Genomic DNA, 15,236 nt, shown 5'->3' with positions numbered 1-15,236 from the left:
TAGTATTCAAAACAAAAGAAAACATCTCAATGTTTTATCTTGTTTACATGTTGAAATGCTAATGTTTTGGATATTTTAGGTCCAAAAAATACATTGTTAAAATTAATTTGACCTCATTCTTTTTTTACTATTTTAATATGGCTGTCATAGAATTTGAATTTTGCGTGTGGTTTGTATTATATTTCTGTCAGCAGTGCCAGTCAGAGGTGTGTAATAGATGCAGAATTGACGACAAGACCAAGCCGAGAAGATGGGATTTCTCTGTCTGGGGTCTACTGATGGCCAAAAGAAGAGTTTCCCAGCCACCACCACGAGCCTCTGGGAACTCTGTGGCAATTCATTCATTGGCTTTTCTCTCCCTTCCCAGGATCTCATAGATCAGAACATCCTGGAGCCTGTAACCGGTGCACAGAGGGTGTGGGTTACACCAATGCTTCCAACAATTTGTTTGCTTGCCTCCCATGTACAGCTTGTAAATCAGGTACAGAATGTGTGGACCTCTTGTCCAGAGGTGGAGTGAGGGGCAGTAAGGTGGGAGTTGTAGCCAATGTGAGTCAGGGAACCAAGTTCTAGCCCAACTTGGTCTTCATCATACCCTTTCCATGGTTATGTCTTAGGTCCATAAAATGAAACAGAAAGAAATCATTTTTATAATGCACGCCACCTGGTAGTGCAAACTATCAGCTCCAAGGGGGTAGGGGCATCATTACAGCACAGAGAAGGCCTGGCCGAGTGGATAGGGCTGAGTTTGAGCGGTGGTACGGGTCTGCTCTGGGGCCACGCTCCCCCCGGGCTGTGTGCTCCTGGCAGGTTCTCGGGCTCACTCAGCCTTCAGTTTCTCAGGTGCCTCCCTCTTCCTCAGCAGGCTGGGTTTTTGGGAAGTCACCGAAGGGCTCCTCTTCTTGCAGACTCTCAAATGATACCGTGTGCCTCCTTTGCTACTGACCATGCGATCTAAATGGTGCTTTTTTCCTAATCTGATGTAATAAATAATGAATCATGGTCCTTTTGTATGACTCCAAGTGTTGGTGACAGCTGAAGGGTGGGTGTCCTGTATGAGCCCGAGTGTGCTGGTGCAGAATCTGGCCCTCAGAACTCCTTGGCAAACTGAGTTGAGCTGAGCTGAGGGGGAGGGAGTTGGGGTGGTGAGGAAAGTTCGAGGGACACGTCAGGGAAACACATTCCCAAAACCTTGTACTCTGTCATCAGATGAAGAAGAGAGAAGTCCCTGCACCACGACCAGGAACACAGCGTGTCAGTGCAAACCAGGAACTTTCCGGAATGACAATTCTGCTGAGATGTGCCGGAAGTGCAGTACAGGGTGAGACAATAGCCAAAGGGCTCCCAGCAGCCTCAACCCCCAGGAGCAAGGAACCCTAAAAAGACCTGACTCTCCTTGTACCTGTATCTATCAGCCCTGACCCCATGGCGCTTCCACCCCCATAGGTGTCCCTGAGCCTGTGGCATCTCCTGAGCCTGCAACCTGCCCCTCCTGGTCCATCTACCTGTCCCCACCCCTGTCCCCTGCAGTGGTCCCTTCTCACCCTTCTCCAGCACTAGTCCCCTTGGCCACGCTGACTTGTTCACTAGGCACAGGAGGCCATGACTTAGGGCCCACAACAGAGGTACATGAAATATTTTATCTTGAAATCATAAGAAAATAATGGTATAGAATCCAGCTGGGGTTATATTTGTGTTTAAACAAATTGAGTCATAAAATGTAATTTTTAATATTTGCTTTTAATTCAAGAAGACAGAAATGCCCACGGCCCGCAAAAATCATAATAAGGCCATGGGTGGAGCTCCTTCAAGTTCCCATGAGGACCTGAGCCCACCCAGCCGGCCTCACTCCTGGCCCCTGATTTCCCAATAAGTCCTGTCTTTTTCCTGTTTTGGTTTTGGAAGCAAAGAGTAATTGCTCTTTTCTGGTCCTCCAGTGTTTGCTGTGATTGAGAGGAACCAGCAGACAGGTGGGGGCGGAGCTCACTTGTACTGTGGGTTAACTGGAGGAAGGGGCTCAGTTTGTGGCCACACGGGCCTGTGATCTTCCCCTGGAGTGTGATTCCTCCTAACGCAGGCCTCCCCTGCAGCCCAGGGAAGATTAGTGTGTGCCCAGCACAGAAGGCTCCTAGAGCTACAGCTCTGACCCCAGAGCAGGGAGGCCGAGGGGCTGAAGCGTGCGTGCTCAGACCCTTCCCCAGCCTCAACAAGGGAGCTTGGGGGACCCCCTGCAGACACGAGGAGACTGTCCTTCCCCTGACGTCTTCTCAGGGACGCTGGGGAGGGAGGGTGGCTCCTCTTTCATCCCACCTGGCCAGCTTTCCATCAAGAGTCCCCCTCTCCCTCCCTGTGTGTACCCAGGTGTCCCAGAGGGATGGTCAAGGTCAGTGATTGTACACCCTGGAGTGACATCGAATGTGTTCACAAAGAATCAGGTACAAAGCCCACTGGGGAAGCGTCAGCTGCAGAGGAGGCAGTGACCAGCAGCCCGAGACTCCTGTCTTTCCCTGTCTTTTCTCAGGCAATGGACATAATGTATGGGTGATTTTGGCTGTCATTTTGATTGTCCTATTGCTATTGGTTGCTGTGGTGATTGCCTGTTGTTGCATCAGCTCAGGTAAGTGCTGGCTGAGGGCAGGGGCGCTGGGCCCTCTCTTCCCTGCCTCCTTCTGTTCCCACAGACAGAAACGCCCACCCCTGCCCCAAGTCCTAGTGTCTCTGGCCTGGCTCTATCTTCCTCCTTGTGATCACCCCCCATCCTCCCATCCTGTGCACCCCTAGGACCGTGGTCTCATCCATCCCTCTCCCAAGGCTGGGGGTCCCCTCATCTCCCAGCCAAGTCTGGGAAGGCAGGGCCAGTTCCTCCATTGTTCAGGCCCAGTCAGGCAGGGGGCAGTCAGCTCCTCAACTGGGTGACAAGAGTCGGGACGAGAAGTGGTTGTGGGATTTATGTAGCTTTGTTCAGAGCAGAACACAGAGCAGAAAACGGTGATTTTCCACGTGTTTGTTTTTAGCCTACTTCCCTTTATACTCCCCGCTCCTGAAGCATCTCCCGAGTTAGCAAGGCCTCATGTGGATCCCCAGGCCCGGGGCTCTTTGTCCAGTGTCCCAGCCCCCAGCCCACCCCAGCCCAACACTGCCTCTAAGAAGGAGTGCTGCATGGGCCCCTCCCTGGCCACTAAGGGAACCCTTTTCTCTTCTAGGTTGTGGAGTGGACCCCAAGTGCATGGACAGGGTGAGTTGATTTCTCCAGCAGCTGGGGGCATCAGGGGCTCAGGAACTGCTTCTTGCGCACAGTGTAGTCCAGGTGGGTGGGTCCCCGTGCTCTCATGGCTGCCCTGAGTCTCTGAAGTGACCTGGATGCTGTGGATTGACTATGGGGGACACAGGCCATTTTGAGCATCATACAGGCTGGTGGGCCGTTCTGTAGCCCTGTCCTTCCTACAGCCCAGGTGAGACCCTTACCCCACAGCCTGTACCCTGGGGATGGGGTGAGCCCCCAAGCCCAGCACCAGGGCCTGGCCCCAGCAGCAGGTCCTGGATGTGCTGAGCATGGACTTCCTGGAGTGACCTCACTGGGAGGGAGTGGTGGCAGCAGGTCCAGCTGTGCCCTAGGGACCCCATGGGGAGCCCTGGGTGTGGGCTTCTGAGTTGGCTCTTTGCCTTCCTAAGATGTGTTTCTGGTGCTTGCGTCTCCTACGAGAGCCTGGGGCTGAAGACAATGCTCACAACGAGATTCTGAGCAACGCAGACTCGCTGTCCACTTTCGTCTCTGAGCAGCAAATGGAAAGCCAGGAGCTGGCAGATTTGACAGGTGTCACTGTACAGTCCCCAGGGGAGGCACAGTGTCTGCTGGTGAGTGGGGGCAGGCCCCTCCAAGACCTTGTAGGCAGGGGGTGAAGGCCATGCCTTGGCTCTCCTGGCCAAAGGGGAAGTGGAGCCCGAGGGAGACGGGACTGCGGGGGACGGGGCTGCATGGGAAAAAGCAGCCACCCTCACAAGGGGACAGGCGCTCTTGCAAATGTCTGCTTCTTAGTCCCTGTCCTGTCCTTGCCATGTCCTCAGAAACTGGAGCTCCACAGGAATAGAGTGGGGGTCACAGGGTTTGTTGACGACTGAATAAGGCTGCATGGTCTCCACTGTGTGCTCCTAACAGAAGTTAGGGAGCCCTTGCTCATAACAGCAGGGGTTTTAAATTTACTCTGAAATTATTATTGCATTAAACATATTTGGATATAAATCTCTGCCCAGATTTCTGAATATGGTTGTATGGAGGATTCCAAGAAGAAGCACAATTTCCAAGTCAGCCTGTAACAGTGCTGCTTACTGTGTACACGCACATACATGCACATGCACACATGCATATACACAAATGCACACACACATGCACGTACCCACACATGCAGGTACACACATGCACACAGCCCCCTAGTGTTGGTTTGTACCAGTTCATGTATTTTGATTTGACGTTAAAGGGCTTTTTCTTTTCTTTTTCTTCTTCTTTTTTTGCTATTTAGGAAAACATTGTTTTAAACGAACATTTCTTTGTTTTCACTGTTTTTGCATAAGATCAGTGTCTTGTCTCTCAGAGTCTTTATGAGAAGGCCTGCTCTCCTACTCATGCTTTTTCTCACATTCAGACAGTAGATTCCTAATTTCTTCTTGCCCCTTTTTGTTCTAATATTTTCAGGTGTAGAAGCTTTAATTTTTAACCAGTGAAATCTGTAGATACATTTACCTTTTCATTGCTCATTACTGTGGAAAGACCTTTTGCCAACACAAGATAAACTGCTCTAACTTCTTATGGAGATATTTTTTTCAATGATGTGATTTTTGCATATAACTTTATAATCTAAATGGAACTTGTTTTGTGTTTCAATGCAAAGCGAGGCACTCCCTGAATTGTTCTACTCACTGTCTGGTTTTTCCAACCCCTTTGAGCTGCCGATTCTCCCATTTCCCTCTGCTTTGGGTCCCTCCTTAATCACAGGTTAAATGCTCATCTAGACAATGATCTCCTTCCACCTAGACTGTTCCATTCAGTTCCTTTCTTGCATTAGTACCCATTTATTCTAACCAAAAATGTAATTAAAAAAAAAGAAAGCAAACATTAAAAAGGTCAATAATCTCTCCAGCCTTGATAAGGTGCTTTGACATGAACAAATGGTTTATATATTTAAAATGAGAAAATTTAAACTATCAAAAGGTATTCAGTGAGTAAAGAGAGCATCCTCCACTCTGCAGTGCCCTGGATCTTTTTCCTCAAGTAACTATGAGATATCATTTCTTGTGATTCTTTGTCCAAAACTATGCATCAGTGTATGTGTATACAAAAGACATTATATTATTAACCAATGGTTATATTATTAACCAATGCCTTTTGGCACCAGGGACCAGTTTTGTGGAAGACAATTTTTCTATGGACTGGGAGGTGAAGATGGTTTGGGGATGATTCAAGCACATTACGTTTATTGTGTACTTTATTTCTATTCTTATTACATTATAATATATAATGAAATAATTATACAACTCATCATAATGTAGAGTCAGTGGGAGCCCTGAGCTTGTTTTCCTGCAACGAGATAGTCTTATCTGAGGGTGATGGGAGACAGTGATAGATCATCAGGCATAAGATTCTCATAAAGAGTATGCAACCCAGATCCCTCACATGCACAGTTCACAATAGGGTTCACGCTCCTATAAGAATCTAATGTTGCCACTGATCTGACGGGGTGGAGCTGAGGTGGTAATGCCAGCAATGGGGAGTGGCTGTGAGCTATGTGGGACCAGAGGTTTTTCACCATCTCCATGGTGACCCAAGGGGGAAAGTGATGTGCTGCAGGTCTCCGGGCTGGCTGGTGGTCGGGGTCAGTACTAGACTGCGGGACCTCTGACTCAGACCAAGGCGTTCCCCACTGTGTGTTACAGGGACCGGCAGAAGCTGAAGGGTCTCAGAGGAGGAGGCTGCTGGTTCCAGCAAATGGTGCTGACCCCACTGAGAGTAAGTGTTTTGCTCCTGGAGATGAAGCAGGAATGGTGGGAACAGGGACGGTGTCCTAACTGGTGTCCCCATTGCTGAGAGTGCTCTTCCAGAGCATTCCATGCCAGAAACTGGGGGTCCTATGCTATAGACCATCAAGACCCTAAATTGTCTTCTCCTATCTCTTCTTCTCACTCAACCTCATCCTTTCTGCACCCTATTAATGACACTAGCCACTCTGTCTATCCTCTTCTCCACCTCCTCTCTTCTCCTTTGTTGTTCAGGAGAACAACAGCCCTGAGGGGCTGCCCTGTCCTGCATGGCACCACTGACTTCAGTGGGCTAATAGCTCTTTATCTGTGCCTAAGCCCAATTTACAGAGCTGTTGTATAAACTACATACTGATTCCAAAGACTTAATGCAAGAAAGAATGGAAAATATTCCACTCATTATTTTGTTACTGAAACACTAGGGGTTTCATGTTACTAGACCTAGGGGTTGGGTCTAGGTCTTGGTGCTCACTGCACGGAGGGCCAATCACTGAGACAACGAGTATTGACAAGGAAGAATACTTTCATTGATTGGGTGCTGTAGCCAAGGAGATGGGAGCTCAGTCTCAAATTCATGTCCCCTGATGGACTAAAACTAGGGGTTTATATAGTAGGGATAAAATGTAACAATGTGGGCCGGACATGGTGGCTTACGCCTGTAATCCCAGTACTTTGGGAGGCCGAGGCAGGCGAATCACGAGGTCAGGAGATCGAGACCATCCTGGCTAACATGGTGAAACCTCTGTCTCTACTAAAAATACAAAAAAAATTAGCCAGGCATGTTGGCGGGCGCCTGTAGTCCCAGTTACTCGGGAGGCTGAGGCAGGAGAATGGCATGAACCTGGGAGGCAGAGCTTGCAGTGAGCCGAGATCGCGCCACTGCGCTCCAGCCTGGGCAACAGAGCAAGACTCTGTCTCAAAAAAAAAAAATAAAATAAAATAACAATGTGTAAGAAAACAGGAACTAGGGAGGGGTAAGGAAGAAATCAAGATGAATGAGGGGTCCAGCATCCCATTGGATGTAGTGATCTGGTAAGTTTCAGTTCTTTGATACTTTGAGAGGCCTGAAGGTCATTTCCTGAAAAAGGAACTCAGATAAAACAAATGTAAGATTTGAGCTTTAAGAACAGAAGGGTCAATTTCTATGTTTATCAAAACAACAACAACAACAACAACAAACCTTTTGATGGAACTATTGGGTTGATTTCAGTTCTCCCTTTCTATTTATCAATCCCATAATCACAGAGAGTCTGGTCCTGGATCTTTCTGGCTGCTTCATGGTTGAGGAGGGGCATCATGGGAAGCGTCATACCATGGGTGACCTCGTGGCCACCCAGGAATCAAAGGTTAATTTAATACTAAAAGATTGCGTTTCTTCTGAAACACAATCTCTCTCTCTCGGCCCCACTTCCACCAAAGACAAATTATAGCAGGACCAATGTACCTGCAAAGTAAGTTTAGTTCAATATACGTAGCCTGATTACCCACACAAAGTGCAGCAAAAATCACTGTCCACATAGGCTCTCCTAAGTTGGCTTTGCTGGAACCTCTCACGAGGCCATTGCAATCAAAGCCCTGAGAAAATAACCATTTTCTCCAATTGTGTTCCATTGTAAAAGAAAACGTTGTTATTAACCATATGTAAGCAAACACATTGCCATGAATTAATAGTCACAAATAATTTACAAATTCTGGAGAAATTAGGCAGAGAGAGAAATATGCCTCAAATTCTGTTTACAAAAGTATACTCAATATACTTAAAGTATACTTAAAGGCTATAAATAGCAAAGAAGAAAAAAGTTCTCCAGACTCTGGAAAACAAAACCAAAAGAATCAGCAATATTTCAAACCAACAAAAGCCATACAAATTATTTCAGTCCTCTATTAGTTCAGTCCACTCAATCAGCTCCTGCCCAGCTTCATGTTTGGTTAACAATCACAATCTTTATGAACACATCAGTCTTTTTTTTCTTTTTTGAGACACAGTCTCACTCTGTCACCCACGCTGGAGTGCAGTGGTGCAATCTCACCTCACTGCAACCTCCACCTCCTGGGTTCTAGCAATTCTTACGCCTTAGCCTCCTGAGTAGCTGGGACCACAGGTGTGCACCACCACACCTGGGTAGTTTTTGTATTTTTAGTAGAGACAGGGTTTTGCCATGTTGGCCAGGCTGGTCTCAAACTCCTGGCCTCAAGTGATGGACATTCGATCGCCTTGGCCTCCCAAAGTGCTGGGATTACAGACATCAGCCAATGTGCCTGGCCACACATTGGTCTTTCAGTTACTGCACTGGAAGTTTTCTCTGTAATCCAATGACAATAATTTTTAATTACATGAAAAATTTACTTAAAACATCCCATTTATATTTACTCAATTCTTTCATTTTTAAGTTTATCCAGATTGCTTCTGAAAATTGAGATATTAGACACCGTCATTTAAAGTTAGTTAATTTCTTTGTCAACCATTCTTTTAATAGCCAGTGAACATCAGGTGCTCACCTAAGACCTTCAAAGTTAAATATATAGATATTTTCACCAATAACTCAGAAGACTCAGCTGTTTTCATTAAACCAACAACATTAATTTAATCTTACTTATCAAAAGCTTGACTCAAAGATCATTTTGTTTTGGTTGGGCTTGTAGTCTTAAGTTTTTGTGCCAACCTGATATCTCAAAATATCTAGCAAAGACAAATATAAGCCCAGACAAAAATGTATGCTGACAATTCTGAAGACACTTCTGTTTTTTTATTTTACCAATAATTTTAAAGCTGGCTTGTTTAGTAAGGATTTACTTAAGTCACATGAACTTGAAAATTGCTTGGACTTATTTACTTAATTTATGAGTACTCTTTTACTTATAAGTCAATTTGGTAGACACAACATGTAACTTAATAATAAATGTACATACACATAAACACATCTAGACCTATATACACACACAAAGATCCAATAGCTTTTACCTTTGAACTCTCTCCATGAGACAGTAATACAGACTCACCAGTCTACAAATATGTTCACATGGCTGAACTTTGTTAGCCCCAATAGATAATTCAGTGAAGGCTGTGAACCCAAATTTTAGGTAAAGCAGTTTCCATGGCAGTTTGGTTTTTAAAGGCCAAACCTCTGCAGACTCCAAACAGCATCGCAGAGAACACCACCTAGAACCAACTAATCATGCCCAATGCTGCTTAGAACAGCAACATAAAAGCCTGGATACAGGAACTCCATCCCCCTTTCTCATTCAGCAGCAAACTCCAGTTTCCAAACAATATTGGGGCCAAACAGTATTACAAAAGAATACCAAGTTTACTGAATTCCTATTTCCCATGACTAGCAAACACATACAAATAATCACCAAAACATAACACAACTGCTGCAGCAACAAACAAGCTCCAAGAGTATCCAGACTGAAACAGGCAGGGTGCTTCCTCTCTCCATTGGTTAGGTTTGATCAACCTGCCAACAAAAATTCCTTTCAAATTTCTCAAATTGAGAGGAGCCAGTCGTGCTGCCTGGTACCCACAAAAGACACTCACTTGCCCTGAAACAACACACAATTACAAACAAGCCTCCAAGAGTGTCCAGACTGAGAGGCAGAGTGCTTCCCTCTCACAGTCACTTGGGCCTGTTTAACCTGCAAATGGAAATTCCTTTAAAAATTTCTCAAACTGAGAAGAGCAGATCCTGCTGTCTGGGCCCACAAAGGACAATCACCTATCTGGATGCAAATGTCAAATTTCAAAGGCAGTTCTTTGGAGGTAATCAGGAATGTGGTTGGGGCCAGCTGCAGTGGGACCAGAGAGAGACTGAAACTCACCTCTAGCCAAAGTTAGCGGGGCAACTGCTTGGGAGGGCTTCTGAGACTCCTGGCCCATGGCAGCAGAGCCATGAGCAACACTTTCCCAGCCAGGGAACCAGAACCTGTTACCAAAACTTCAGGGGTTTGGCCTAGGTACCGCTGCTCGCTGCACAGAAAGCCAATCACTGAGATGATGAGTATTGCCAAGAAGGCTTTAATAGGGTGCTGCAGTGGAAGAGATGGGAGCTCAGTCTCAAATCTATCTCCCTGACCCACTAAAACTAAGGGTTTATATAGCAGGCAAGAAATGTAACAATGTGTAAAAAAGTAGGAGCTAGAATGGGGCAAGGAAACAATCAAGATGAATGAGGGGTCCCACATCCCATCATGGTCTGGATGTAGTGATCTGGTGAGTTTCAGTTCTTTGATATTTTTTTTTGAGATGCCTGAAGGTCTTTCCTGAGGAAGTAACTCAGATAAAACAAATGTTAAGTTTCAAGTAGTTAAGGACCAGAAGGGTCAATTTCTGTTTATCAAAAAAACTTTTCTATGGGACAATTGGGTCAGTTTCAGTTTTTGTATATTCATTGCATATTAAATTATATTTTATACATATTCAGTACCACATATTAAAATGAATGTCACTTTTTTCTTTTTATGTTCTTTAAATGAGCTGTTAGAAAACATAGCTTGGTGCTCCTGGCCCCTTCTATCCCTGTGGATGGTGGCGTACAGTGCTTTGCACACACATATCATTTCATTTAATCCCTGGTAGTCCTGAGATCTGGGCAGGTTTGCTCTGTCTTCAGGTTTGCTTCTTGGTCAGGGCCTGCTTGCCCCCACCTAGCTCTGCCCCAGCCTCAGGGAGGGCAGAGGTCCCCTGCCCCAGACCCTGCGCTTTCCACAGATGCAGAAGTGGCCACCCTGGGACATGCTCCCATGACAAGCGCAGCCCAGGCAGCCTGCATCCTCTGAGCTCCTGCTGCAGCCACTCTCTCTCCCTCCCTCAGGCTCTCACCCACTTTGCTTTCTGCCTCCGTAGGGTCAATCCCTCCTCCCCAGGTGGGTTCTCAGCCCTCTCTGAGGGCAGATTCTCTGGTGACCTTGACGCCCGCCAGCGCCTTGGGGGCCACGGAGGCCAGGCAGTGTGGGTGGGCTCTCTGTGGATGGGAGGTGGGTGGGCAATGGAGCAACAGGTTTGCCTATGCAGGGGGCTCTCCAGGTTCTCTCCTTGGGTTCTGGGCCTGATGTGGGATCCTCTGCCCCTCCTGAACTGAGTCCCAACTCACCTGGCTGTCTCTGTGGCTTTCTCCACCCAGCTCTGATGCTGTTCTTTGACAAGTTTGCAAACATCGTGCCCTTTGACTCCTGGGACCAGCTCATGAGGCAGCTGGACCTCACGAAAAATGAGATCGACGTGGTCAGAGCTGGTATAGCAGGCCCAGGGGATGCCTTGTATGCAATGCTGATGAAATGGGTCAACAAAACTGGACGGAACGCCTCGATCCACACCCTGCTGGATGCCTTGGAGAGGATGGAAGAGAGACATGCAAAAGAGAAGATTGAGGACCTCTTGGTGGACTCTGGAAAGTTCATCTACTTGGAAGATGGCACAGGCTCTGCCGTGTCCTTGGAGTGAAAGACTTTTTTTACCAGAGGTTTCCTCTTAGGTGTTAGGTGTTAATACATATTAGGTGTTTTATTTTTTTTTAACATGTATATAAAATAAATACTTAGCCAGGTGTAGTGGCTCATGCCTGCAATCCCAGCACTTTGGGAGGCTGAGGTGGATGGATCACCTGAGGTCAGGAGTTCAAGACCAGCCTGACCAACATGGTGAAACGCCGTCTCTACAAAAAAATACAAAAATTAGTCGGATGTGATGGTGTGTGCATATATTCTCGGCTACTCGGGAGGCCGAGGCAGGAGAATCGCTTGAACCCACGAGGCAGTGAGCCGAGATTGCACCACTGCACTCCAGCCTGGGCGACAGAGCGAGACTCCGTCTCAAGATAAAATGAAATAAACTTGAAAGAATTATTGCCCGACTGAGGCTCACATGCCAAAGAAAAATCTTGTTCTCCCCTGAGCTGGCCTCCATGTGTCTCCTTATCATGGTGGTCAATTGGAGGTGTTAATTTGAATGGATTAAGAAACACCTAGAACACTGGTAAGGCATTATTTCTGGGATATTATTTCTGGGCATGTCTTCGAGGGTGTTTCCAGAGGGGATTGGCATGCGATCGGGTGGACTGAGTGGAAAAGACCTACCCTTAATTTGGGGGGGCACCATCCAATAGACTGGGGAGCAAGATAGAACAAAAAAAAAAAAAAAGAAAAGCAAATCCATCTGATCTCCTGGAGCTGGGACACTCTTCTGCCTGTGGACATCAGACTCTAGGATTTCTAGCCCTTGGACTCCAGGGAATACACCAGTGGCCACCCGAAGCATCTAAGGATTTGGGCCTTGAACTAAGAATTACACCATCGGCTTCCCCGGGTCTTAGGTTTTTGGACTGGATTAAGCCCTCCTTCCAGCATTTCAGGGTCTCTGCTGTGCAGATGGCCTGTTTTGGAACTTCTCAACCTCCATTATCAGATGCATTAATTCCTCCAATAAGTCCCATTTCATATATAGTCATTTATCCCACAACATTTCAGTCAAGGGAACTGCATATAAGATGGTGGCCGTCCAGTAAGCTAAGGTTAATTTATTAATTATTTAATTTATTTACCTTGAGTTCAAGTCACAATTAAAGTACATATACCTTTGGAGATTTGGACTTTTGTATATAAAAGTACTATTTTTTTGGCAGGGGCAGTGGGGAGCTCTCATCCTAAATAAATGTGTTATTTGATACCTATGCAAAGATTTGGCTAAAAGAAAGAAAAGAATTGCTTCTGTAAATGAAGCATTTTCTTAGAAAAATAGGAGCCTATCTAAATGTTTTTCAAGGTCACGTGATCTGAGATAATCTTTAGTAAATAGAAAGCTAGTTTAAGTTTCTTGGTTTAATTAAAACAGACAATTCTTCAGAGTTGTCAACATTATATACAGTTCACACATACAACTTCTACCTGGATTTACTAATCAAAACGCTTACGTGTGGCCGGGCATGGTGGCTCACGCCTGTAATCCCAGCACTTAGGGAGGCCAAGGCAGGTGGATCACAGGGTCAGGAGATCAAGACCATCCTGGCCAACACGGTGAAACCCCGTCTCTACTAAAAATACAAAAAATTAGCTGGGCGTGGTGGCGGGCGCCTGTAGTCCCAGCTACTCGGGAGGCTGAGGCAGCAGAATGGCCTGAACCTGGGAGGTGGAGCTTGCAGTGAGCCGAGATCGTGCCACTGCACTCCAGCCTGGGCAACAGAGGGAGACTCCGACTCAAAAAAAAAGAACACTTATGTGTCTTTAAGATCATAAAACTGTAAATTCAACTGAAGAACAAAATGCACAAGGAAAAGATAAATTTCTTGATATATGTGAAACACAAGAATGAAAAAGAAGATTGAAAAGAGCCATATATTTTCAATGTATGTTTCTTTGTATTTTGTGTGATTTTTATGTGTTATGTGTTTGTTTATTTTTGTGTTTTTTATGTGTTATGTGATGTTTGTGTCTTTTTTGATATTTTTATAAGATGTGTACCTCCTTTTTTTTTTTTTTTTTTGAGGTGGAAACTCTTGTCACCGAGGCTGGAGTGCAGTGGCACGATCTCCACTCACTGCAAGCTCCGCCTCTGGGTTCACACCATTCTCCTGCCTCAGCCTCCTGAGTAACTGGGACTACAGGCACCCACCACCATGCCTGGCTAATTTTTTGTATTTTTAGTAGAGACGAGGTTTCACCGTGTTAACCAGGATGGTCTGGATCTCCTGACCTCGTGATCTACCCTCCTCGGCCTCCCAAAGTGCTGGGATTACGGGTGTGAGCCACTGCACCTGGCCAAGATGTCTACTTTTAAGTATTTTTATATTTAATTTTTGGTAACTTAAAAATCTTATATTAACCTAAGTTAAATGATGGTTATTTGTATTAGTCTGTTTTCTGTTGCTATCACTGAATACCTCAGAGTAGGGAGTGGGTAATTTATAAAGAAAATAAATTTATGTATTATAGTTCTTGGGGCTAGGAAGTCCAAGGGCAACGGGCCAAATCTAGGGAGGGCCTTCTTGCTAATGGGCTCTGATATGGTTTGGATCTGTGGCCCCACCAAAGTCTTATGTTGAATTGTAGTCCCAAGTGTTGGAGGTGGGGCCTGGTGGAGGTGATTGGATCATGAGGGCAGATTTCTCATAAATGTTTTAACACCATTCCTCTCTGTACTGTCCTTCTGACAGTGAGTGAGTTCTCATGAGATCTGATTGTTAAAAAATGTGTGGCACCTCCCCATTCTCTCTTCCTCCTGCTCTGGCCTTGTGAAGTGCTGTCTCTTCCTTTGCCTTCTGACATGATTGTAACTTTCCTGAGGCCTCCCTGGAAGCCAGCATCATGCTTCCTGTACAGCTTGTGGACCTGTGCACCAAATAAACCTCTTTTCTTTATAAATCACCCAGTGTCTGGTATTAATTTATAGCAATGTGAGAACAAACTAATACAAAGTCTCTCTGCAGTGTCCCAAGTTGGTGCAGGACATTATATGGCAAGGGGACACACTGAGAGACAAACAGACTTTTATAACAGAGTCACACTGTTTTAGTCTGTTTTGCATTGCTATAAAGAAATACCTGAGCCTGAGTAATTTATAAAGAAAAGAAGTTAATTAGCTCACGGTTCTGCAAGCTGTACAGGAAGCATGGCAGCTTCTGCTTCTAGGAGACCTCAGGAAGCCTCCAATCATGGCAGAAGGCAAAGCGGGAGTGAGCTGTCTCACATGGCCAGAGCAGGAGGTAGAGAGAGAGGGGAAGGTGCCACACACTTAAAAACAACCAGATCTCAGGACAACTCACTCAGTATCAGGAGAACAGCACCATGAGATTGTGGTTAATCATTCATGAGAAGCCTCCCACGACCCAATCACCTCCCACCAGGCCCTACCTCCAACACCTGGGATTACAATTCAACATGAGATTTGGTGGGAACACAGATCCAAATCATATCATGCACAAATTGGAATTACTGCACACTCACGATAACCCATTAATCTGTGAAGGATTAATCTGTTCATGAAGGCAGGGCCCTCATGATGGAATCACATCTTAAAGCCCCTACGTCTGAGTACTGTTACATTGGGGATTTAGTTTTAATATGATTTTCAGAGCAGAAAAACATTCAAACCATAGCAATACGTCTTGAATATCTAGATCATTTCCAAATAAGATATTAATATGATACTGAAACATTTATTGCTGAACATAAATTTAGAACTTACTTTGGCTACCTATTACAGAAGAACAAAAGAT

General features: G+C 45.7%; 1 protein-coding gene across 2 annotated transcripts in view; it reads left to right on the top strand.

Moving 5' to 3' along the window:
- The window catches only part of TNFRSF10A (TNF receptor superfamily member 10a), a 37,576-nt gene extending 23,194 nt beyond the window's left edge, over positions 1–14,382 (top strand). The window contains exons 3-10 of one of the 2 annotated variants that reach the window (XM_063669355.1): positions 368–481; positions 1,210–1,321; positions 2,362–2,435; positions 2,522–2,617; positions 3,204–3,235; positions 3,706–3,855; positions 5,929–6,001; positions 11,151–14,382. In XM_063669355.1, the coding sequence (XP_063525425.1) occupies positions 368–481; positions 1,210–1,321; positions 2,362–2,435; positions 2,522–2,617; positions 3,204–3,235; positions 3,706–3,855; positions 5,929–6,001; positions 11,151–11,470 (971 nt within the window). In that variant the 3' untranslated portion in view covers positions 11,471–14,382. Of the gene's footprint in view, positions 1–367; positions 482–1,209; positions 1,322–2,361; positions 2,436–2,521; positions 2,618–3,203; positions 3,236–3,672; positions 3,856–5,928; positions 6,002–11,150 lie in introns of both variants that reach the window. The other variant, XM_054498027.2, reaches the window with a different exon arrangement.
- Positions 14,383–15,236: the final 854 nt, after the last annotated feature.

Source organism: Pongo pygmaeus, chromosome 7 (assembly GCF_028885625.2).
Source record: "Pongo pygmaeus isolate AG05252 chromosome 7, NHGRI_mPonPyg2-v2.0_pri, whole genome shotgun sequence".
NCBI lineage: Eukaryota > Metazoa > Chordata > Mammalia > Primates > Hominidae > Pongo > Pongo pygmaeus.
The sequence above is the reverse complement of the archived record's forward strand: the minus strand, read 5'-3'. Positions and strand labels throughout refer to the sequence as shown.